General features: G+C 43.3%; 2 protein-coding genes and 1 non-coding gene across 7 annotated transcripts in view; 2 read left to right on the top strand and 1 right to left on the bottom strand.

Moving 5' to 3' along the window:
• The first annotated feature begins 6593 nt into the window (after nt 1–6593).
• LOC142491776 (Z30 small nucleolar RNA) lies at nt 6594–6686 on the top strand. The gene has a single exon (XR_012800527.1). It is a non-coding gene; the product is annotated as a Z30 small nucleolar RNA (small nucleolar RNA).
• A 3605-nt stretch (nt 6687–10291) lies between these two features.
• Nucleotides 10292–18469, bottom strand: PEX12 (peroxisomal biogenesis factor 12). Of its 3 annotated transcripts, XR_012799840.1 has the most exons (5): nt 17863–18018; nt 16607–16797; nt 15543–16078; nt 11217–13441; nt 10292–10421 (listed from the first exon to the last, which is right to left on the bottom strand). XR_012799840.1 is itself a non-coding variant. In XM_075589877.1 (4 exons), the coding sequence occupies exons 2-4, from the start codon at nt 16730–16732 to the stop codon at nt 13042–13044; spliced, it is 1062 nt and encodes a 353-aa protein (XP_075445992.1). In that variant the 5' UTR covers nt 16733–16797; nt 18385–18469; the 3' UTR covers nt 10292–13041. The 3 variants fall into 3 exon arrangements, 2 of the variants coding, with proteins under 2 accessions (XP_075445992.1, XP_075445991.1); XM_075589877.1 differs by lacking the exon at nt 17863–18018 and adding an exon at nt 18385–18469 and having other exon boundaries at nt 10292–13441; XM_075589876.1 differs by having other exon boundaries at nt 10292–13441.
• A 20-nt stretch (nt 18470–18489) lies between these two features.
• The window catches only part of AP2B1 (adaptor related protein complex 2 subunit beta 1), a 125247-nt gene continuing 117765 nt past the window's right edge, over nt 18490–25971 (top strand). For all 3 annotated transcript variants that reach the window (XM_075589875.1, XM_075589874.1, XM_075589873.1), the window contains exon 1: nt 18490–18642. The gene's annotated coding sequence lies outside the window, so the exon portion shown is untranslated. The remainder of the gene's footprint in view (nt 18643–25971) is intronic.

The raw sequence follows: 25971 nt of genomic DNA, 5'->3' as shown, positions 1-25971 counted from the left end.
CACAGTGTATTTGAAACTGGTATGGTCTATTATTATAGGCATACCTTTATTATAAACAGTGACTAACCAACACTATTCTCCATGAATATCAAATTTTATAACACCAAACCCCTAGCCTATGTGAGCAATGACATAAGCAATGCATCACAGAGACAAAGATTATTAGAGCCATAGTTATTCAGCCCTTACAAGTTTTGCAGTTTGTTACACAATTTGGCAACATTTCAAGGGCAATCTGAATCTGGCAACAGAGTTGTTACTAGTTTGCAGACCACATTAGTGCACTCCTAGCAGTGAGATACTTCATCTGCCCAGCATCAGTAATGAAGGGGTTAAGTGTGGAAGCAGTTATTTCCAGTGACTATAAATATCAACCTCCACACGCAGGGACCTCCCCCCTACGTGCCCTGAGGAAGCGTTCACTACGTGAAACGCGCGCGTCGGCAATCTAACTCCTGCACACGCGGGAAGCTCATTTATTTCAAATGAAGCAGCTCTCTGATATTCATCAGCGCTAATACACTCCAGCTTCCCTTACCTGTGCATTTGTATTTGGGATCGCGCTTTACCACTCCATCGCGGGTTCCTTCAGCCTGAGGGGTCAATGAGTTAATCACTTCTTAGACAGGCAAGTCCTCGAGCACATCAGCGCTGATATAACCAAGATCACCGCTGATGTAGGGGACTGTGCGATTACCAGTTAGACCGGTTTTCTTTCACTTGGTCACAGATACAGACCAGTTGTTTACTGAGAGGGGGGGTGGTGCGTCTATGGGTTTCACTGTTCAACCCCAGCATTAACCACCTCTACACCCCACTCATCCATGAGCTGAGTAATTTGGCAATCCTATATGCATTTAACCCATTATATGCTGAGCAGTACCGCAGGGGGTTACAGCTAATAATATCACAATTCACTGATTAGCGTGAACCCTCCTGTGCCACTGCAGACACTGTGGAGGCTGCCTCCATGCTACCAATTACCCTTTGTGCGCAATACTCTACCACGCTCACTCAAGGGCTAATTGTCTATATGTACTAAGTGTCTACATTTGGCTCTCATTATAGCGTTTACTGGGCAGCAACAGCAGATAAAATTGACATCCCTTATTGACACTATTTTAGGTGTACTTTGGTCAATAACACCTGTATATCACCAGTGTCTCCACTGCTATTTACAGATGTCTCTACCATACATATTATCTGCAGGTTAGGTGTCTAGATGACCTTACTTAATGCTCCAGTTTTTGCCATACTATCCTGTATCCCATTACCAAGTGTGTCCATGAGTCTGCACCTATGATCAACAGTGTGGGCTATACAGGTTCTCACCATAGACCTGGCTCTGACAGTACTGATGAATGGATTCAGTCACCAGTGCATATCTTTATTAGGGACAGACATCACATAGGTCTAACTAAGCTCGCATTATGTCACACAGTATTACTGTATTTATCCACAGTGTATCAATTGAGTGCGTACCACACGCCTGGATACACTTATATGGAGAGTGTCTTTGAGTGGGCTCTCACAGGCTCCTCTTTCCTATATTACTAGGCAGCTACTATCAGTAGCGTTTGATCCCCAATATTCATTAGGGACCTTACCATATCTACCCACCTAATCGCAGGCGGGTTATCAAGGATACAGTCACGTGCTGTTTAATACAATTTAATTACGTTTTAACACCCTATTTTTTATTCATGGTTATAAATAAAGTATATTTTTAAATTTACAATATGACATTAATTGTGACTGAGTGCTGAAAGACTGGGTCCTTTTTCTTTCACATGATAAAGTCTCCTCTGTAGAGCCTGCTCAAAGGTGGCCACCGCTCGCGGCCGTACTGCTCATGCGCTGGCGGTACCCTGGTAGATCTGCAGCCCTCCCCCCACCCCACAGACCTGAAGGTAGGGAACCTGGCTATATACATAAAAAAACAAACAGACAATACCGTTATGGACTGCTACGGCTAAAGTGAAGATTTCACATATGGAGGGGCGTTAATGATCTTATCTTTATTCCTAATAAAGCTGAGGTGAAACAAAAAAATCAACACGTAGATACGCCCTATGCAAACACTATTAATCTCGTTGTAATCCTTAACAGAGTCAGATTGGCGAACAGTAAGTGCTTTAAAAACAGATTTTAAAAAACTAGTTAAAAAGGGAGTAACCAGCCACGGGGAGCAGTGAATTGTCTGCAGCATAGATTGCTGTACAGGTAGTCCTAGCTATCCAACATTTCACTTTAAAACAAACATCATAGCTAACACTTTACAACGCAACCCTATGGGCCATTTTTCGACGCCGGAATGCGTTATCCGACGCCGGAATGCGTTATCCAACGCTCACCGCCACGATTTAAAATGGGACTCACTTTACAACGGTTTCACTATCCCACGCTACTTCCAGAATGGATTCCGTTGGATAACCGAGGACTGCCTATATATAATATAGCAGACGTATTGCTATGTGAGCTCCAGTTAGAGAGCAGTAGTTACTGTTAAAAGAGCTGAAGGGAGGTAGCTAGTATGACGAGGCTGAATAGGGCTGTCAGCTACCTGAACAAGCTCCTCACCCCTACCACATGCAGCACTTATCACCTGAGATCAGACTCCAAAAGACTGTTCATGGTCCCAAGGCTCAACAAAGTATCCGGACGTTCCTCCTTCTCCTACCGTGCACCCCAAAACTGGAACAACCTACCAGAGACTCTCACATCCACCACCAGTTTAAGTTCTTTCAAATCTAAGGCTGTCTCACATTTTAATCTGGTCTGTAACTGTTTCATACGCTCATAATATATATTTTCTTTAACTGTGCACGCAATGTCTTGTATATAATGTATACCCTGTTCATTTATGTAACTGTACTTGTAACCATGTATTATTTGTTTTACTCTGTGCCCAGGACATACTTGAAAACGAGAGGTAACTCTCAATGTATTACTTCCTGGTAAAATATTTAATAAATAAATAAATAAGGCACGTTCTATAGTGCCGTGCGCGCGGAATTTTAGTTGGCTGACGTGAGTCAGCCCTTCTATACAAGGGCCGCGCGTGCGCACGGCAGTGTCAGGAATCGGCGTTCTCCTCGCTTCCCACACAGAGCACCCCCTCTCCGCAGGGAGCCCCATGACCCACAAAACAATCCTGCCTTACCGTCCTCCACGGCTCCTCGCCCCTGCCGCCGTATCACTCCCCTCGGCGATTCCTCTGCTCAGAGCCGGGCCCGCCCATGCCCTCCTGCACGCACGCACGCCAGCCTCAGACGTTATGTGCATGCATTCCCAGCTTACAGAGCACACCCCTAACAGAGCACTTTTAACCTCTGCTTCTGCAGTGAGGCATTGCCCCCAAGCATCACACAGTTCCATGCAAATCAATGATTACACTCAGCTGGGCTGTAACACCTCCCTCCTATCAGGGAGGACTCCTTGCAGTCCTCCAGGCCTGCCCCCTTTTCCCATTGGCCTGCCCAGCTTTATTATGCCTGTGCTTCTCATCACTTGTCGCTCGACATAGTTCTGTATGGCAGCATTTGACTACTCTCTCAGTGACTCCTCAGGTATTGACGTGGATTGGACGACTACCCCCTCTGGCTCTCGACTTCGGCTCTACTTGGACTTCGGGACTTCTGGCATCCCTGTAACACGGCTTATATCTTCGGTCATCCGCAACTCTCCTATCCCTGATCTTGGCAACGGTAAATACTACTCCTCCTCTACTACCGGTACCGGCAAGTATTGTCTTCATTACTATACCTGGCCTGGCAACACTAACACCACACTCCGGACGCGCTCCGTGACTATATCAGCGGGGCCGTGACTATATCAGCGGGGCCGTGACGTGACTATATGAGCGCGGCCGTGACGTGACTATATCAGCGGGGCCGTGACTATATCAGCGGGGCCGTGACTATATCAGCGGGGCCGTGACTATATCAGCGGGGCCGTGACTATATCAGCGGGGCCGTGACTATATCAGCGCGGCCGTGACGTGACTATATCAGCGGGGCCGTGACTATATCAGCGGTGCCGTGACTATATCAGCGCGGCCGTGACGTGACTATATCAGAGCGGCCTGTGACTATATCAGCGCGGCCTGTGACTATATCAGCGCGGCCTGTGACTATATCAGCGCGGCCTGTGACTATATCAGCGCGGCCTGTGACTATATCAGCGCGGCCGTGACTATATCAGCGCGGCCGTGCCGTGACTATATCAGCGGGGCCGTGACTATATCAGCGCGGCCGTGACTATCAGCGGGGCCGTGACTATATCAGCGCGGCCGTGACGTGACTATATCAGAGCGGCCTGTGACTATATCAGCGCGGCCTGTGACTATATCAGCGCGGCCTGTGACTATATCAGCGCGGCCTGTGACTATATCAGCGCGGCCTGTGACTATATCAGCGGGGCCTGTGACTATATCAGCGGGGCCTGTGACTATATCAGCGGGGCCTGTGACTATATCAGCGGGGCCTGTGACTATATCAGAGCGGCCTGTGACTATATCAGCGCGGCCTGTGACTATATCAGCGGGCCGTGACTATATCAGCGGGGCCTGTGACTATATCAGCGCGGCCTGTGACTATATCAGCGCGGCCGTGACGTGACTATATCAGCGGGGCCTGTGACTATATCAGCGCGGCCGTGACGTGCCTATATCAGCGCGGCCGCGTCTCTCTCGGATCCCTGCTACTGCCTAGACTAGAGCCTAGGCGGGGATCCTATCTGTGGGCGGAGCTGGCGGACTGGGAGCCACGTGGTCTGCACGCAGCCGCGCGATTGGCCAGTGGCAGAGGCGCCGCGGGTTTAAAAGCAACATGGCGGCGAAAATCTCGAAAGAGCATGTTATCTTTGGGGTCAGTCTCTTCCGGGTCCCGTAAGAGGGGTTAGTATTGTGTGTGCTGCGGTACCCAGCGCTGACTTGTGCCTCCCTCGCTGTAGTTGTGGGTTGTATACGTGCAAGGGGCAATCGCTGTTGACATAAAATGTGTAAACGTGCTCCCAACGTGCAGGGTTAATTTTAACTAAAGCTTTATCAAGCTTGTTTGTTTAAGCCCTCTTATAGTTATTTGTACGACTGCTGTATTGTATGTGGTCGAATTGGATTAACATTAAAATCGGGTATTGTCTCTTAAAAAAAAAAAAAAAAAAAATCTACCCGAATTATGCATTGAGAAATGTGGGGGGGGGGGGGGGGCGCGCTATTTGCACTGTTTTAAAATGGGGTCACATTTAGCAGTAACTAAGACCTAAATTCCCTTCTGTGTTGTAAGGCCACTTGCTACCACTGAATGGATGGGCTGCCAAGGGCGAGATTTGTTAATTATGCTGGATGTGTTTTTATGGAGTAACACTGCTTGGTAAACATGATCCATACCTCCCTACACTACTCCTCTGGTATTCTCTGACCTCTGCTGCTGGATTTGCCATGCATATGTTGGGCAGTGGGGATGCTCTCTAAACTAGTGTCTCTAGTAGTAATACCTTGATGTGGGACTTTCTAATTGTGACCATAGGAAGTGGTACTTCTAGTTAAACTTTAGACAACAATTACTACAAGAGAAGCTGATGAAGTACTTTTCTAAAACCAGGCACTTGGAGCATAGCAATATGCTGTGCATGTCTGGGTTGGGTGTTTAACGAACAGAGAAAATACAGCACCCAAAAGACGGATGCTGTGATTGCTCAAAAAAGGGGCACTCAAAGGGTTAAATGCTTGACTGGTTATTTATTGTGCGGTCAAAAATCATAAAGGTAAACAAACAATAAAATTGTTACCATGTGGTAACTGCATATCTTTAAATGGTGATTTACTTATGTTTCTGTATGCCATGGTATGCTTACTACTTATTTCTTGCGGCTGGACAGCTATCCCTGCACTTGGGAGGTGTTTCATTTAACCCCTCGTTTGGTGCCTTGGGATTGCTGTGACTATCAATCCACGATTTATATCATTATTTGTAATGTTTATTTAATTTGGCATTCATGGATATAGATTATACAGGTTTCCACTCACACATGTATATCAGTATAATATTAACACTGATCCCACCCAGAAGCATTGTGTATTTTAATTGATTTTATTGTTTGTTCACCTTTTTTATGATTTTTTTTTTTTTTGACAACACAATAAATATCAGTCAAGCATTTAAACCTTTGAGTTCCCCTTTTTTGAGCAATCACAGCATCCGTCTTTTGGGTGCTGTATCTTCTGTTTTTGTTTCCCATACATTTTTGCTCTTGGGTGCACCACCTATTTAAATACAAGTTTTTTTGGGGTCTAATTAAATATATATTCTTTGGTAGTAGAGCTCTTCTCAGTTCTTTTTCTCGTCTTGGATGTTTAACTCTAAGCTTTCTGTGGTAGTTATCTTAGTGAGGTGCACCGCTACATGTGTTGGAAGTACATCCTAGTATATTGGGATTTCAGTAATTCTGTGTGGATCAGTTTGGAGTATTGTGGGACTTTAGAAAACAACTGTTAATCAAATGTTGATGGTTTCAGGAATAGGGTTGTCTCCCTATTGCATGCAACTTTTTGTGGTTTGTGGCAATGGGATATATAAGAATGTGACTTTTTCAGCAGTGATGAGCAAGATACAGTCTGACCTGGTATTGTGAGACGCAAGTCTACTCTGACCAGGAGGTGATCACTTAATCTTCTCTCTGAGCTGACTTTGGCTACATTCTGTCTTGGACTGTAAATTACAATTTAACATGTTTCATTTATTTGAGCTTTTGTTACAAGCTGTGGTGTTATTTCAAAGTTAAGTCCTTGTGTGATGACTTGTGAGATGTATGGTACAGTTTAAGTTAGGAGACATAAACATGTTTCTTTATACTCCTTAGGTATCTCTTGGCCAGATCGTTTGGTATGAGGAAGATCTTCAGTTGTGTGAACCAGCATCTGGAAGTCTGTGTCCTCAATGAATGTATCAGCATCTGTTAACACTGTACACAGTCTCTCCACAGCTGCAAGCAATGTTTCCATGTTGTGTAAGAACTGCTTGGACTTCTGCCTTAAGTAACCAAAAGCCTACACCTTTTTACATGTGTATTTCTCTGCAGTGCTACAAAGTGTAAAGGAAATTACACGTCCTGTAGACAACATTTTAAAAAGGTTTGGTGAAAGAGTAGGAGTCATTATAACCTAAATATGCCCTTCTGGAGCAATATTGCAATAGAAATAAATGGTAATGCTACACAACAAAAGGAAAAATAAAGATACTTGCAGTAACCGGTGCTCCTGGTTCAGGGAAACCGGTCTATGTAATCCTAAACTCTATGAAAGTAGATGATCCAAGGCACTGCGGATTTTCCAAAGAATTTATTGTCAGAACAGCACAACGTTTCGACCTTCAGGGAGGTCTTTTTCAAGCGCCAGTCACTTGAAAAAGACCTCACTGAAGGTTGAAACTTCATGCTGTTCTGACACAATAAATTCATTGCAATAGACACGACTCCTCTCACATTCGCCCCTCACATTCAAAACCTTTCTAAAACCTGTCGCTTTTTCCTCCGCAATATAACAAAGATACGCCCTTTCCTCTGTTGCTCGACTGCTAAAACTCTGACTCAGGCCCTCATTCTCTCCCGTCTTGATTACTGTAACCTCCTGCTGTCCGGCCTTCCTGCCTCTCACCTGTCTCCCCTACAATCTATCCTAAACGCTGCTGCCAGAATCACTCTACTCTTTCCTAGATCTGTCTCAGCATCTCCCCTCATGAAATCCCTCTCCTGGCTTCTGATCTAATCCCGCATCTCATACTCCATTCTCCTCCTCACTTTTAAAGCTTTACACTCTTCTGCCCCTCCTTACATCTCAGCCCTAATTTCTCGTTCTCATCCAGACTCTTGCATTCTTCTCAAGGATGTCTTCTTTCTATCCCCTTTGTATCTAAAGCTCTCTCCCGCCTTAAACCTTTTTCACTGACTGCCCCACACCTCTGGAATGCCCTTCCCCTCAGTACCCGACTTGCACCCTTCTCTATCCACCTTAAGACACACTTGCTTAAAGAAGCATATGAATAGCACTGTGGATATTCTGAACACATGATACATAAAGCTTGGCCCCCTGCAGACGCACTTACCAGAACTCCCTCCTACTGTCTCTGTACGTTCTCCCTACCTACCAATTAGATTGTAAGCTCCTCGGGGCAGGGACTCCTCTTCCTTAATGTTACTTTTATGTCTAAAGCACTTATTCCCATGATCTGTTATTTATATTATCTGTTATTTATTCGATTACCACATGTATTACTACTGTGAAGCACTATGTACATTAATGGTGCTATATAAATAAAGACATACAATACAAAGGAATGGCAGTGACTTTCCAAACTGTTTTGGACCAAAACCTCTGACTTGTGTTTTTTTTTTTTTTTTTTTTAGAGATTTGGGACAACTTACAAACCTTACAACCCACTTGGTTGAATATGATGTAAGGTGTTATGGTTACACACAAACTCTGGGTGGCGCTCTGTCATGAGTACTTCGGTATTGGGTGATGCCATTTTTTTTATTTGGACTGACTGTTTTAGGACCTTGTCAAGAGTTATACGCTTCCTTGGCTCAAGCAGTATGGTTTTACAAAAGTCAATGTGTTTAACACAGGTGGTCATCTTGGGTTTTACATCTAATGCAGTTGAATTAATGAGGAATGGCTGAGGGAATGGGCATTACAGGGATATGTTAACATGGCAAGTTAACTTTGCGGCAGTAGACTTCCTTGAGCTTTGGAAATGGCAGATCAGCTCTCTGACAACCCTATTCAGTGTCAATCAAGACATGCATGGAGACACTTGCTAACATGAATTGTTCTTTTTGGGGGCCTAGTTGAAACTGATGCACATTGTGCTTTGATCTATTTAAAAACAAAACATTTGGTAATCCTTGTGGGAGTATGGATTCTTACACTTTAATAATAAAAAAAGGTAATGGCATCTAAAATTAAATTCACATTTACAGCATTTTTAATCTACTGTATACTAGATTATTGGGGGGGGGGGGGAGGAATCGTACAATGCAGTCTGTCATTTATCCAATTTGCAGTTCATACTGCTCTAGGTCATTTTTATGTTAACTGGTTTCTCCATGATCTTCATTTTTACTATTTTATTATACAATTGATTTTTTTTTTTTCTTCAATAAATGTGCATTAAAAAAAGTTTGCTGCAGGCATGTTTTTTTTTTTGGGTGTGGTCTTGGGGCAGAATTCTCTGCCCTTACCCCCTCCCCATAGTAATGCATCTCCAGTTAAATAGTGGACGTCAGTTGATAAAATAGGTTTCGATTATATGGAATGTCATTTTACGGCCACATTTTCCAGAACGCGTCTGTTTTGTATATTGAGGGATTCCTATACTTGCGTTAAAAATTTACAAAGCAGATACAATCCTTCATTCAGTGCAAGTGATGGCGTGCCGGTTTCCCAAACTATGGAACCCTGGACCAAGACTGGTCCTTTAAACTTAAAATTCAGCTCTGTTTTCATTTTTACCATATGCGTTCTAAAGGCTGTTTTTGAAGTCTAGGTACTCTATACGGAAAGGTATAATTTTTTTTTTTTTTTTGTAAGCAGATCTAACTAGGTTTCCCAAAAGAAAGTTTGAATTCCTGTTTTACCACAATTTAAAGAAACCAGATGTGTCTACATGTCTCAGAATGAACAATTGAGGGGGTTTTATTTGACACTGATTATCTCTACTACGAAAATAAAGCACTTGCTGTGAGGACATGGTGATTTTCAATCTGCCAGCTTTGAGTGGGGGTGTGGTGTGTTTTATATAAATCACAAGGTTTTACACTGGTTTTTAAAATATTCCAAACAGAATCACTTGAATTTGAAATTATTATATTAAATATGAAAATTACAATTGTAAAAAAAAAAGTTACCTACTCTGACAACACAACATACCCATACAAATCAAGTTCGGTTAGATGCATTCTTGTTACTTCAGATAAAATTAACAGCTACAGAAATTGTTAATTTTTTTTTAATATATATATCTATCTTGTTACATACAATCAGTATATTGTTTAGAGTGTTGGGGAAAAAAATCAGCTGCTAAAAGAGAATCTAGCAGATGGTTGAGTAGATGATAATTTTACTGCCTAACATTTCATTTCCTTTTAGTGGATACAAAAATATCTAGCCATCAATACACATATATATTTTTTGTAAATGTTACTGACAGTACATACATGTAGTCCTCGTTATCCAATGTTTCACTTTACAACAAATGGCATATCCAATGCAAAGCCATTTTCCCCCCCCCCTCTTTCCAGTGCCGGAATGCGTTTTCCGATGCTCGCCGCCACTGATTAACATGGGACTCACTTAACGGTTTAACTATCCAACCCTACTTCCAGAACGGATTCCGTTGGATAACTGAGGACTGCCTGTACGCCTTTGTAAGAAATTGTCTTTTTCTTAAAAGAAGTTTAAACATATACACACATCTGAATGAATGATTAAAGGACAATTGTTGAAATGGTGTCTTATAAGAAAACTGTTCTAACTCTGGAATGAGCTTGAAGATCATTTTTGTCTATCTCTTAGTATTCATTTACATATGAAGTCTATTCTAATAACAAGAATGAACAAAGGTCAAAGGCTATAGTCCTAAATAGTTTGAAGCTGTCACAGCAGCTGGTGTGTTAATAATGCTTCAGCACAAGTCCTAGCTAGGAAAAGTGCTGTCATAAGACATTTATATTCAGAAGTAATTATACAATTCAGCAACTTTGAAGCTCCTTATATGTTGAGAGGTAGTTCATATCATCAGCAATGTAGCTAAATGCCATGTTAGGATATACCATCTTCAAGGTTAAAATGGCTGACTGGGTGGGTCTTTATGGATAAATACAGCAGTGAGCTTAGTGAGTTTAGGAAGGAAGGAAGGATGGAGAGAAGATAGGCCAGAGGAAGAAAGACCAGTCCAGATTGATAATACCATGAAGAGGAGAAAAGGACATGTTAATACCTGGATAGAATATTAACTGAAAGAAGGTTACTATGTGCAACTATTCTTAAGAATATCAATCTATTTGAAACATCACCATCGTCATTCTTACTATTTTTGTATGTAAGTAATTATTTTCAAAATAAACGTTTTGTTTTTGTGTGCAAACGACAAGAATGCTGAATTCTGTTATACTGATGTGAATCTACAGAAAAAGCGAATTTAAGGACATTTAACAGCCTTGCTACCTTTTTATCAAACATAAACTTCATTGATGTCTTATTGTACAATTTCAGAAGAGGATTATCAATCGCTAATAAAATATTACTACTAAATGTCATAGCACGACTGGCGGGAATCAACCTCTGAATATCCATGGAGAGCCAAAACATTAAACTCCTCCCATGTGTTAACTTGGGTCACTAAATACAATGCACACATTAGTCAAACCTGACATTCATTACTCCTTTCTTTTTCTGTCTTAGGCTAAGGCCCCGGTATCTCCGCTGTAACGCGCGCCCGCGATATTGGCGGCACGTTCAGCCGATTCCCCGGTCTGCAGCTCACTGCAGGAAGAGACCGGGGAGGGCGTGGTTGGGGAGTGACGGGGGCGCGGCCATGACGTCACCAGGCAGGTTCACCCTCATTGGTTGAACCGGCGGGGAGCGTGCCTAATCGCTCGACGCGAGTCCTGCTCTCAATTCTATTGAGAGCAGGAGCAACTCTCGCCCGAGCGCTGCGGCCCCTCCTCGCAGCGGGCCCGGCGCCATTGAGGGGAGGGCTCTCGTCCGTGCGGCGGACGCTGTAGTAGGCAGCGGGGGCAAGGCCTAAATCAGCATTCAGAAGTTTTGAAGGGACACAATGGTCAAAACACTTGTTGGTTCATTAGAGAAGTTTGTATATATTCAAGATCTTCTGCCAACATCTGTTTGCTTTCTTAACACTTTTCTCAAGATGTCAATCTTTTTGGGTCTCAGTTATAAAATGGCCAATGTTTTTGTTTTTTTGAGATAGCTATATTTTCAGATGAAGCAAGGTGAATGAATTAAATCTAATTAAAAAAAAAAATACAAACTGCTTTTGCAATGAATGAACTCAAAAGCGGTGACCTTACACTGGGGAATGAGGGTTCTGAAATGTAAACCTCACTGAGAATTTCTTACAATTCATTGATGTCTTTTTTTTGCGTCTGTGGCAAACAATGAACAAGTTTATTAAGTTTGATGCAAATCTGTTGGATAGTTTTCACCTAAAAAAATAATAATTTTTATGCTGGAAGAGAGAACTTGAACCATAATATCATATTGTGTATTTTCTTTGATTAAATTCTCTTTGTGCTCAATGCAACCCCTTCCAAAATTGCATCGTGATGGGAGGAAGTAACTCCCTAAATTAATACTAAGGCTGCGTCCCCGCTAGCGCTGAGCGGCCGGCGGTTACTTACATATCTTTATCTTACTTTTCAGCGTGCTCAATGTGACGCGCACCCTCCCCCCGCAAGTGACAGGACACCCGGCGCTCATGCTTGGAGCGCTCTCCAAGCATGAGCATGCTCAGTGCAAGCGGGGACTTAAATGCACATGTTCATAATGCTGCTCAGATCAATTTAATGGCAATGTATTGTTTTTGTCTGACCATTCGCCCTTCAATGCTTTATTTAATGATGAATCTGCTCAAATTACTGCAAAAAGGAAACCCACTGATAATTACAGGCTGTACAGTTCCAAATAAATGAATAACCAAAAGATAATGAAATGTTTTCTGAAATGTGTATTCCAAACAGTTTACAAAACACCCCATATTTCAATTAAGCATCTTGATTATGGTGGCACAGAAGAAATGTATTACCTGGGAAAATGCTTATTATTCAAATATACTGTATGATGGCTTCCAAAAGCAAATGTTGATTGTTGGTTTTATTTTTCAGTGGAACAAGACACTTCTGCCAGATACTATATCTTGCACTTGAGTTTTAGCACTGTTATATTTTGTAAATAGCGCTAAAACTCAGACGTGTAGATCTTAAAGTCTAGAATTGGCCAGCAGTAAATTTTGCAGTTGACACTCATCCATCAGGAGTGTAGAGTCGGATGAGATGCTGCAGCTCAGTTGGGTAACCACTCACAGGGCAGCGTTGGTGATGCTTCACATAGTAGTAGGCGCAGCGGTAGCAGAAGACGTAGCCTGAGGTGCCCAGGGCTGTATCGTTGACTCTCACTTTGCGGCAGAGCGGGCACACAGTTCTTAGCTTTGGCAGCAGTGGGGAGTATGTCTCCAGCTCAAAATGGATGGGTGGAGGAGGAGCAGGCAGGGTACTCATGGACTTGAGGGTCTCCTGGTTTTCTGCCGAGTACCACCAGTCTAGAAACTGCAGAAAGAAAACCCCCAGTGATAAACTGGAAGAGAGAGAGACAGCCATGCCACCAAGAGCTTTCTTCATGATGCTTCTTACACCCTGGCTCGCACTGTAGGATAAGAGATGCAGTGTAAAGTTATGACATGGGGACAGAAGCAAAGCAAGGACATATTACTGGGTCCAGCCTACTAGGCACATAATCACTATCCGTTGTCACAAAGGGAGCTAATGAGTAACAAGAGCAATACAATATAAATAAGAAAATACAATTAACTTGATTAAAGCCAAGATTAAATCATGCCCACCAGACAATAATTGGAAAACTTGGTCTACTTCAATGATTTACCTAAAAGAATGAGATGCCCAATATTATATAACTTTTTAGATTTTTATTTTATTGTCTGATATATGCTTTCCATCCTCCACTCCGCCCCCACATCCACAGGTGACAAGATACACAACATGTGTTGTGTTACAATTGATAAAACTGTAGATCTTAAACTTCTTGTGTGGATTGTGGGAGAAGATACAATTGGATGGTCTCATAAATTTGCACAATGCAATGCTACATCCAGCATGGCAAATTATTAAATTTAAATACTATCTGTTATTCGTTTCATAAGGGTCATTAATCAATCCTTTGGTCAAAGCATTATAACGTCATGGTTAACCATTTAATGCAGGTCCTACACTGAAGCACATGTACCCTTTACCTCTAATGGAGAAAGAAGTCTCACTAGACTTAACATCACACGTATATACAGTATCAGGACATGGTTGGGTGGGTGAGCTTAAAACCAAGAAGTGATTGCAGGTTTATAAAGCTTTGGCCAAGGGATTGACTAATGACCCTTACTTTTGAGAAGAATAACAGATAGTATTTAACTTAATAATTTGTCATATTAGATGTAGCATGTAGATTAGATGGGCCTTTTTTGTGTCTTTTGTTGTATACATTAGGTCACTACCCAATAGCACATAAATATATAGATATATGTAGGAAAATGGGACAGGCACTCCAAAGGTAAAGTTGATTTCTCTACGTTTCGGCACCCAACGGCACCTTTATCAAGACAAAGGCTCTGTTGGAAGCCGAAACGTGCCTGTCCTGTTTTTCCCTATACCTGTGTGCTGCTCTGCTGACACCTGGACGATCCATATCGACTAACTACGGAAATGCTTTGTGCCTCTTGGGTTTGAGTTTTGCGCTTGCAGGGACTGAGTTTTGAAAACATAACTCACCAGAGGGAGCAATAAAGCTTGCTACTTCGGTATGTATATCTTTGTGGAACGTCAAAATAATATCCTTTTAGGAACGTTCCCAGTCGCACACTGCCAAATATGGCCCTTTTATGCACTCCCCCAAATGAACAGCGGTCACCAATGCAGGATTTTCTTTTCAGTAAGCCTGTCAGCCACTGCTCTGTCCTTCAGTACAATATAAATATGATACAAGACCAGATACTGCAGGCAGTGTGGTCTTTCAGTACAAACTCACCCCCTCAAAAAAAGGAAATAAATCGCTGTTTACTGCACTTCAGCCTTTGAAATCCTACACAGTATTTTAAAAGATAACATCCAAAATGGCCAAGACCATATTTCACAAAGAAAAGTGTTTCATGAAAATTAACCTTGTTTTTTTAATTAGCAAATACAGTGGTTAATCGTCACATCAACATTACAATGTTGTTGATGTGGCCATGAGTGAGCAACGATACAACACTTTTTTTTACCATAGAGGTTGTAATTATGCATGTATATTCAGCTTAGATGTCTATAAACATGCCTGGCAGACTAAATAAACCCTATGAGTATTTGTATGCATGGAGCTAATTTCTGTAGAAAACAGAGCCCGCCATGCTTACACCATCTATGGAGGCAGGGTGTCAGTCACGCTCTGCTCTCGGAGATAGCGCAGCACAAAGCCTGGATTAGCTGTACACAAGGCATTGTGGGTTACGATCTTGGAGAGTAGAGCAGTGTCTACAATTTACCTCCATAGGGGTGGGATGCAAGAGTGTTGTCTCCTGTAGTAGACCCCTTCAGTGTCATATCTATGTACAGAGTGTGTATTTTTTTTTTAATGCTATAAATACATAAGTATACACATCTTAGAATAGAAATACTCCAATTTTTTTTTTAAGAGAACTATTTTGACATCATAGGAAAAAAAAAATACTAAACTAGAGCAACTTCTGACCACAACTCACCTGAGAGCAGCCTGTGGTGAGGTTGTCTGCCCTGCCCTCTTTTCCATGGCACGGAGGTCTTCCACGGTTAGCCTGGCAAGCTGCACACCAGCCAGGCCAAGCAAGGGAGAGTGATGCCTTGCATTCCCGAGGATATACCGCAGCTGGTAAAACAGGAACCAGCCCTCCCAGGCAAACTTTGCGAAGGGATAGGCGGCCAGGATGACCTTGTCAAATTTTTTGCAGAAGGACGTTGGGTGTTGAATGGAATAATCTGCCTCCTCCCGCAGCCTGCTCACCAACTTTTCCAGCTTCACCCGCAGGTAAGGTACTAGCACTAGGAGCAGCAGGGACCTCCAGTACTCATGCCGTGCCAAGCGTTGCCCCCTGCCACTGGTTCCCAGGGCCACCCGCTTCAGCCCGTAAAAGTTCTCAGAGAAGGAGGAGCTGGCCCAGGACAGGTAGTGTTGCTGTAAAAGCAGGTCCAGCAGGGTGTAGAGTTCATCAAACCATCTCCACAGGGTACCATAGCGCACAGGGTTGGATTCGGCAAAGACCTGTAAGAAACGCATAACATTAGCCTGGATTAGGGAGCATGTATTGCAGAGGCAATTATAGAGTACCTCTCGATTCATGTACAAGTAATATCTTTTCTAAACCAACAAACAAATTGACAGCAGATAACAACTTTTTCCTATCTGTTATAAGACCTCAGACAAATCAAGGTCATTTGGTTTCTTTCGTATGTAGGGAAGCCTTATATCTAATCAAGCAATTTTACATTTCCTAACGACTTAAGCCTCTACAACCTCTTGATACAATTAAAAACATATCCCCAAAAATTTTTTTAACTGGAAACTGCACACTACAATGACTTCACAAAGGTGATCAAATCAAAACCACAAAATAGACATTAGATAAAGGAAAAATACACAATATTGTGGAGTATTTCTAAACACATAATTAGTGACTTAAGAAATATTTTGGAATTTATCTATTTAGGACCGGCATGCTCTGGTTACTAGAATTAACGATCATATCCATCAAGAGCGCTGCACAGGAGACTGCACTAGTACAAAGTTTACCTTGATCACATGATGTAATGCAGGCCTCACAGCTGCCATCAAGCTCTCCTGGGCTACCACCTCAAAAATAGAGGGACGGTCCTCATTTGGCGAAGCCGTTGTGATGTGGGCTCCTCGCTCAGCCATTTTTAGAGTCTGCTCAGATCAACGTCTTCACATGGACAGCAGCATTAGCCTTTCCCTGGTGCTCCCTAAATGACCCAAAAGACCAATCGGCACATATAAGTGTAAAGCAATAAAAAGGTAGTAAAGTCATGAAATGTGCTAATCATACATATTTTTATTTAGGAATCTTAATCTATTAACCCGTTTGCTGCTAGAGACCTGCAGCACATTGTCAGCCTCTCTAGCAACAAAGGGGTTAATGCATTTAAAATTGCTTAATGTTTTCAAGATCTCCCATTAAAGATGCTTGATTTCTGAAGTCACGGAAAGTCTTGCAATCCAGTGCGAGACAATGGATATGTTATTAGACATCATTTGTCCTCTTATCCCTCAAATCTGCACATGGCAAATTCAGGGAGAGAAAGGGTCCATGTGACCTTAAAACACGCTGTAGAATAAAAAGAAGTGAATAACATGAATAGTGTAGAGTTTAGACCATATTGAAACTTGAATAGGGACACACACATAGTCTATTGAAAAAAGGCGTTGCTAATGTTCCAGCCTTTGTAAGTATTTTTTCAAATTAACTTGTGGTTTCTGCTTAATTTGTATGGAAACCTATTGCAGACTTAAACAATGGGCATATTAAAATAGTTCCTCTGTCAAAGTGAGACACAGGAGTTTACAAGTCAATGAGGCGAGCATCTCCTGTAAAGACACCATAATGCATGAAATTATATGCATAGATAATTTTACCAACACTTGTATTTCTAAATGTGTTTGTATAGATACACAGGAGTAATTATAACTCCCCTTTAACAAGCTGTTCATTTAGCAAGTCAGACATCAATCTTGAAGCTGCTGTAGTTAGCCGAAGGCTCCGAGCTTCAAGAAGTGGGAGACAGTGTAGTTCCCCTTGGTTCCCACGGGCAGAAATAGGTGCACCTTGTTTTAAAAGGTACAGTATATATAACAAATAATAAGTACAGTTGTAGGGTAGTCATATTGTACTTTATTGCATACATTTTTCATTTTAATTTTCAATGTATACTTCCGCCGCTGTAAACTCGTGTCACACAGACAGACCTGCAGCTGACACAAAGCTTTCTGCCTAAATATCGACAAGGTCAAATGTGACATAAACCAATTACCATCCTGTGTGCTACAGGTGAGAGGCCTCAAATCGGTCCCTGCTCCCCTGGGTGCAAAGTCCCGGTCCTTGCACCGCGCTGCGTGACACCATGAATCAGCGCCCTCAGGGCTCAATAACAACATCGCAGCTACCAGCCCGCACTTCCTGGATTTGAAACGCAAAGTGACAGCAGTACAAGAGAAGACTTCCTGTAAATGAAACGCATAGCGGACGCAATTCCAAGACAGTTATTCCCGCCGCTTCCGGTGAGTGGAACGCAGGCTCTGCATGTCTATACAATGATTAGCAACATTGCTGTGACATATTTGTATATAAAGAGGAAGTGTTTAAAGATCTCGATACAACACAGAATGAATGCATAGCATCTATACTTGTAAATACACCATTTACTTTAAACAATTCACTGAATTAGTGGGTTAAGACCGTTGAATCAGTAATTTTCAGTGAGTACGCAGGATATATTACACTTCAAGGCCTTTAACGAATTCCCATGATAGTTCAGTATTCATTTGGTACGTACCAGTGAAAATAAATGCCGTAACCGCTTGCATTAAGCGTTTGGTAAAATAGAAGGCTAATACAAATGTGATGTCAAAGCACTTCCTACTCTTGGAACGCAGTCCTTGGCACAGCGCGTTGCGTATTTCCGGTGTTTGGAACGCATGTGCCTGTGCTGTGTGAGGAGTGGCGACCTGTGCAGTTTTTTCTCGCTCCCAGGGATCGTCCACTTCCGGTCATTGCTCACACCCCTGAGCCGCATCCCGATCTCATTGAGCCGGTAAGTGACAGCGTGCGGAGAGGCCGGAAGGGCAGGAGCTTCGCCCTTCCAGCCCCGAGTAACGGGAGACAGAGGGCTGGGGACAGAGAGCCGCCTGTGTGCAGCTTCATTCTCAGGAGGGAGGGAGCTGCAGTGCTCTGCACACACAGATGTGCACGGCTATCCTAATTGCACCTGCACTCCCCTGCATACAAATGTGCGGTGCTGTGGTGAATATACCTGCAGTGCTTTGCATGCAGATGTACACAGCTGTGTTTATTTGACCTACACTGTTCTGCAACAAGATGTGTGCTACTGCATTCATTGAAACTACAATGCTGTGCTCTGCTAATTAGGCCTGCAGTGCTCTGCATACAGATGTGCTCTGCTGATTGGGCCGGCAGTGCTCTTCATACAGATGTGCTCTGCTGATTGGGCCGGCAGTGCTCTTCATACAGATGTGCTTTGCTGATTAGGCCGGCAGTGCTCAGCATACAGATGTGCACTACTCTGCTGATTGGGATTGCAAAACTTTGCATGCAGAATTGTGCATTTTAGACATTGGTGGTCTACAATTGCTCTACACGCTCCTTTAGCGTTTAATATATTCTAGGCATAAGCTTCCATAAGTCCGCCATTTATATTCACAGGACTTTTCTCTCTCTCATCACGCACGTCATAACGTCTTAATGTGCATTTGTAAGAGAAACAGAACTCAGTATTGATTCCTCTGTTGGTAAAAGTGACAGGTACAGGAAACCAGTGTGACATCACCCAGATAGCAGCCCTGATGTTAATATCTTTCTTTCAAATGTTTGGTTGCTATTCCTTTAAAGATGCCTTCTTTTCGCTTTTGAAATGCTTGTTCATTTCCAATGTTTTCTAGTTCCAAATGTCATTTCAACTAATTAAGTCACATGGGAACATGAATTGATTTACAATCCAACGGTTTTAAAACGTTATAAATACGTAATACATATGCTGAGAAATAAAATACAAGTAAGACCTTGAGACTTAGAGGTAAGTCTCTAAATACTTGGAATCAGCTGTTTTTGGCAACAAAAAAAAAACAACAAAAGAATTGACGTCAACAGGGATTTTCAGCTGAACGGCTGCTTTGGAGTACATAGAATTACCACCTCAGTGCCAGCACCTTGTGATATAGTGCATGCAATAAATTTGTGTTAAGCGCTTTAGGCCTAATTATGCCAGTGCACTCAAAGCAGCTCCCGCAGTTGCTTGGTATAAAGCATTAAAGCAGCAATACTGCATTCGCCCCACCACCCCACGTTTTTTTTGTTCTCTTGTTTTAATAGGTGAAGCAAGTGACAATGTATAATCCTACATTTTTACCTAAACTAGCAATTGTTTGCGTCTGTAAAAATCCTGATTGTGGACCTAACATAATGGTCAACTTTGAGTTTAAATCAATCCTTCAGTCAGTGGAACTCAGCAGCTACAATGTATCCTGATATTACTACGTTCACATTTTCTATTGTTAGTTTGCAGCTCAAACTGCTGGGAACATTGGCAACACATGATCACTAACAGGAAAGTGTTGAAATATGTTGCACTGCTAGGGAAGTGTGCTAAAACCTGCTATAGAAATCAAAGAATGCTCATTATATTAAAACTCATTAAAAATGGCATTAAGAGTTGAATAATAAATAAAAAATAAAAAAGGTCCTTTATCCATTACTATAGAAATATTTAAAAAAATAAATAGGATTTCACATGTTTTGCCGCTATAAACCAAGAAACTGTTTACTCGGGCAGTTTCCCAGCGAGTACAGCATCTCCCAGAACACAATTTACAAAAATATCAAATGTTTTATTACTCTCACATTTGTACAACAGCAATACAACCAGAAATAGATCACATCTGGTGGTCGAGGTTAAAAAATAATAATAAAGCATTTCAGCCGCTAATCATGTGACATTAGGTAATGAAATGCGTAGGGGCTTGTCCTTGCATCTCTCTTTGAAGACCGCTTTATGAGCAATACATGCTTCTTTTCAAATGTCACTAAATGAAAAAAAAACATTGTTATCTGACCCCTTGGTGTTAAAGCTGCAGACCAAGCAATATCCTACATATGTGTTTTTCTTAAATCAGTTCTGTACTATGAGAAAATACTTGTAGCAACCATTTACAAAGTCACATCCCCTTCCTCTTCTGAAACAGGCTCTGGCACGCCCCTTTTTAAGCCCTGCCCTCTATCAATGCACCAATTGATCTTCCCCACAGAACTTTGCATCTTTGGTCTTCTTCTGCTGCACTGTCAGCCATTTAGTGAACCTCCGAGCTGAATCTTCGCTGATCGATCAGCAACTTAGCTAATTCATTCTCATTATGAGGATTGTATTGATGCACATATTAAAGGGAAAACAAAATAAAATGTAAAAAAAAAAAAAGTCCACTTTGACTGCTGCTTTAAATATGTAAGCATATTTACAAATCTGTGCTGTGGTTTCCCCCCCCCCAAAGATCATACAAATATCAAATGCATTTATTTTTCACTCCAAACCATGACACATCATCACTAAGCTTCAGCGTATTAAATATAAAACAAGGAATAAGAACACATTATCTCTCCCCGTAAAGCAGCAGTCCCTGCTGATCGGCATTTTTGCCTTTCATTCTATTTACTTAATTTAAGATATCTCTTCTTGCCATTTCTAACACTGTTTTTTTTTTTTTTTCTCAATTTCAATGCATTCACGAGAGATAAAAGCGTTTGAGATATTACGTGTATGGGAGGTTAAAATGGAGCTTTCCTTGGAACAGTGCAGTCTAAAGGTTACCATCGTAATCTGAGGCTGCGCTTACAGCGACGGCGATTCAGCGTCGCCCAAAAACAAATGTATTGCCGCCGCCGCCGTCGCGTGTGCTTATAGTAAGCACGACGGCAGCGACGCGAAATGTGTCATTTTTCAGAGGCTGTCTCCACATATGACAGCCTCTGAACCAGTCAATGACCTTTTCGCCCACGACGTCGGCGCAAAGCGAATTACAACTTTCGCTAGCGGTGAGGGTGACGTCACCCGTCGTGTCGCCGTCGCGCGCACTATAAGCACGGTAGGAGATCGAGATCATCATTTTTAACACACACAAAAAAAACACATTAAAAAAAAGAACATGGCCTCGGGGGCACATGCCAATATTATGAGTTAAACACATATAGACTTTTGGGAGGGGGAGGATTGCAGCTTTACATTGGCTTTATAATATAACATGTAACTAAAAAAACTATGGGTTAGCCAGTAAAAATTGTTCAAAAGTTGTAATTTTATGTATATCTTTATTTTACGCCCACTGCTGTACTCGGGCTTTACAAAAGAGACCACGCAGTACAGGGAATTATAATACAATAAGCGCCGCATAGTCAGAAAACAGTTAAAGAAATCCCTGCCCCGGAGAGCTTACAATCTAAGTGGAATGTTGGGAGACTTACAGAGACAGCAGGTGAGGGGATACTTGCAGGAAATGGCAGTGCTTGGCCACAGTGGTTGGTAGGAGCGACTGGGACACTAGCCACGCGTCCAGGCTATTGAAATGCTTCATGTAAGAGGGTAGTTTTAAGGTTTGTTTTACAGGTGAGCAGAGCATGTACTTGGCGTATACAGAGTGTGAGGGGAAAAGGTTTAAGGCGAGCCAGAGCAGTAGAGGTGAAAGGGCTGGAAAGGAGGCAGTTGTGGGTAGACGAGCAGGGTGCATACCGAGAGATCAGAGCCCATATGTAGTGAGATGTAGAGAGCCTTAGGCTAAGGCCCCGCTCCCTCCGTCAGCGCTCCCGCACTGCAGACAGGCGGTGCGCTGACATACACAGACCGCGATATGCGGTCGGGCGGGAGGTTGGCGGGAGTGGAAGGTTTGAGCGGGATGGGGGGCGTGGCTTGAGCGGAGGGACCCGCTACTCCCCCCCCTCCCTCCACGGGCTCGGGCTGCTGATGGTTTTTAATTAAAAGCAACACACACACACAGGCACTCATACACACACTCATACACACACACACACACACACACACAGGCACTCATACACACACACACAGGCACTCATACACACACACGCACACACACACACACACACAGGCACTCACACAGGCACTCGCACACGCACACACACACAGGCACTCACACACGCACACACACACAGGCACTCATACACACACGCACACACACACAGGCACTCATACACACACACGCACAGGCACTCATACACACACACGCACACACACACAGGCACTCACACACACACACACGCAGGCACTCATACACACACACACACACGCACACACACACAGGCACTCATACACTCCCACGCACACACACACAGGCACTCATACACTCCCACGCACACACACACAGGCACTCATACGCTCTCACGCACACACACACGCAGGCACTCTCACACAAACACACACACAGGCAGGCACTCACGCACTCAGGCACACACAAACACAAACACAAACACAGACAGGCACTCACGCTGCTTTCCCTCCACACTCCTCCATGCTCCCCGAAGCCTCTCCTCCTCCCGAAGCCTCCCCTCCTCATTGGCTCACAGCCACACCACGTGACGCGTCGACGCTAGGGATCACAATTCTCTTGTATCCCCCAGCGGCTGACGCGTCACAGCATGTAGTGAGCTGTGCAGCCAAGGGGGACCGGGACCGGCTCTGGAGGATTCCCCTGCTGGTGGGGAAAGCCCGTGCAGCTGCCCGCGCCGCCGGGCGCAGCGGGTCCCAGGCCTTAGAGGTAAGGAGGAGAACTTTTGTAGTTGATTTTAAAGTTAATGGGAAGCCAGGGGAAAGATTTAAGGAGGAGATGAACAGAGACTGTTTTTGGAGAAAGTGAAGATAGTCTAGCAGCAGAATTTTGGATAGATTGCAAAGGAGAAAGTTGTGAGGCGCCTGCTAGCAGTATGTTATAATAATCCAAACAGGAGAGGATAAGGGCATGCATTACTGTTTCAGCAGTAGATTGACAGATGATAGGGTGCATCTTGGCAATATTACAGTGGAAGAAGCTACAAATGTTAGCCATGCCGTGAATGGAGAAGGAAAGGGAGGAATCAAAAGTCACTCATCGGCAACGTGCTTTGGGGATAGGATGGATGGTAGTACCATTTTAGTGTGATTGATAAAGGGGATATTAGGCCAGGTTTAGGGGGCAATATGAGAAGCTCAGGTCTAGACATATTAAGTTGATGGCGGCTGAGCACCATCCATGAGTCCACTATAGCTGGAGGCAATTGGAGACTTTGGACTGGATTGCAGGTGTGGGGATAGGAGTGGATAGATATATCTGTGCATCATCTGCATAAGGATGATAACTAAGGCCAAAAGAGTTGATGAGGCCATTAAGTGATAGAAAAAGAGAGGTCCCAGGACAGAGACTTGAGGCACACCAACAGACAGATCAACAGAAGACGAAGGCCATGTTGGCAACAGAGACAGTAAATATGCAATGGGAGTGGTATGATGAGAACCTGGATGGATCTTGGCTATGGATAGCAAGAGAATTTAGAATTATGAAGGAGAAAAGAGTAATCAATAGTATCAAAAGTCAGTAGAGGGTCCGAATAGGATTAGTAGGGAGAAATGACAGTGAGAGTCTCTGTTGAGTGAGCTGTACAAAAGCCAGATTGTAATGGGTCTAGAACGCTATTGGAATAAGAAAGTTGGTCATACAGGAGAACACGAGACGTTCTAGCAGTTTGGAGGCAAACACAGGGGCGATAGCTGGTATGGTCTAGGGTATTTGTGAGAATAGGTGTGACCACCACATGCCTAAGGGAGGAGTGGAAAGTGCCAGAGGAAGTACTAATAATGGAGACAGAAGAAGTTCCTTAACGCACTCACTCGATTAAAAAATGTATTATAAATATTTATCAAAATGATCTGTGGTTTGCAGACTTTAACAATACAAAACCTCTAAAATTGATGGAGATCTGGAGTTAGTACAAATAAGGTGTGAGGGGATGAGATCGAGAGAACTCGGTAGAGGGGGAAGAGAAAATCAGCATCGAGACTTCCAACTGTAACAGGAGAAAATGTGTCGCGTGGAAGGAGGAGATTTAGGTACAAGCAGAGATCCTATAGGAACACACTACTCTTCAGCCTTTTTAGAAGACTGTCACCACTCTTGTCATTCAAGATAAAGACAAATATAGGATGTGTCTCTCTTTCGATGAATGTAACAGGTTGAACTCAATGGACATGTGTATTTAAATTAGTTATTTTTTTTTTTTTTTTAAACCTTATGTACTATGTAAGATAATGTTACATGGAGCAATGAGTGCTTCATATTCCATATGTTACAAATATACTCCTGTCTTCTAATGTCTTAATAAAATACACAGCTGACAAAGTACAAGGCAATATTGTCCCCGTCAGATCGGTCTGTCAGCTACCTCTCCATCTGGCTTCTATGTATTAATATGCTGCAAAGCTGTATTCTCCTTGCTCAGAAAGATCTCGTCTCCATTTAAAGGTGCGTTCCAAGCAACAAAAATGTTTAATAGGTCTGACGCCCCAGAGGGTTCCTGATCTGAACTGCGTTAATGTTAGCTCTGGGGACCCGCTGGTTCCTGAGTTACTTACCTCTGTATGTGCTTCTGAAATCCCCTCTGGCATACTGGCCAATAGGAAGCTACGACGGGCACCTACGGGTGTAAGGATCTAAAAAACAAGGAGTCCCCCTGCTTCCCACCTAGGACAAAAATAAATAACCTGCTGGGAACTATACACTTGAAGGGTCAGTCCCATATAGAAGATACAAAAATGTAAATAACTTGGTGTAATCAGCTTTCAAGGCCTTGTACATAGTAGGCGCGCGCGAGGTCACGCGCCTGCTGCAGAGGCGATCCCCGGCCTGTGTGACCTGGAGGAGGAGACGCGATGAGGAGGTGCTCGCACTCATTGGCTGAACCGCTCACGTGACCCGGCCGGCGCGCAACAAAATAAAATTATTTTGTCGCGCGAACAATTGGCCACGCCGTCGCTCTTGTGCGCTATGGCCGTCCTCATTGAGGTAAGGCCTTTTTGGTCTCGGCGCGTGCGAAGTCGCGCTAAGCATGGACGCGGCCTTAGAAACATTCACCCTTAGGCTGCGACCCCGCTGTCTGCGCTGCACGTGCGCCTGCCAGGCTGGCGGTGTGTACAGCTCTGATCCCCGGTCTGCATTAAGCTGCAGGGGGAAAGACGGGGGGGGGGGGGTGTGACGGAGGTGTGGCAGGGGGCTGAATTGGCTCATTGGCTGAACTGGCGTGGCCACCGCGCTCATCGCTAGTATTGAGCACAATTTTCCTGTCTTCAGGAAAAACTGGCTGTGCGGTCACCCCTTGT

This window comes from Ascaphus truei, chromosome 3 (assembly GCF_040206685.1).
Source record: "Ascaphus truei isolate aAscTru1 chromosome 3, aAscTru1.hap1, whole genome shotgun sequence".
Lineage (NCBI taxonomy): Eukaryota > Metazoa > Chordata > Amphibia > Anura > Ascaphidae > Ascaphus > Ascaphus truei.
This window is presented reverse-complemented; position numbering and strand designations above follow the sequence as displayed.

What these genes read in the sequence shown, in the direction of transcription:
- PEX12 (XM_075589877.1), bottom strand. Translation starts at nt 16,732, where the DNA reads ATGGCTGAGCGAGGAGCCCACATCACAACGGCTTCGCCAAATGAGGAC. An exon ending in CATTACATCATGTGATCAAG is followed by an intron (nt 16,079 to 16,606) that starts GTAAACTTTGTA and finishes CGTTTCTTACAG; the next exon opens with GTCTTTGCCGAATCCAACCC. An exon ending in TCACCACAGGCTGCTCTCAG is followed by an intron (nt 13,442 to 15,542) that starts GTGAGTTGTGGT and finishes CTTATCCTACAG; the next exon opens with TGCGAGCCAGGGTGTAAGAA.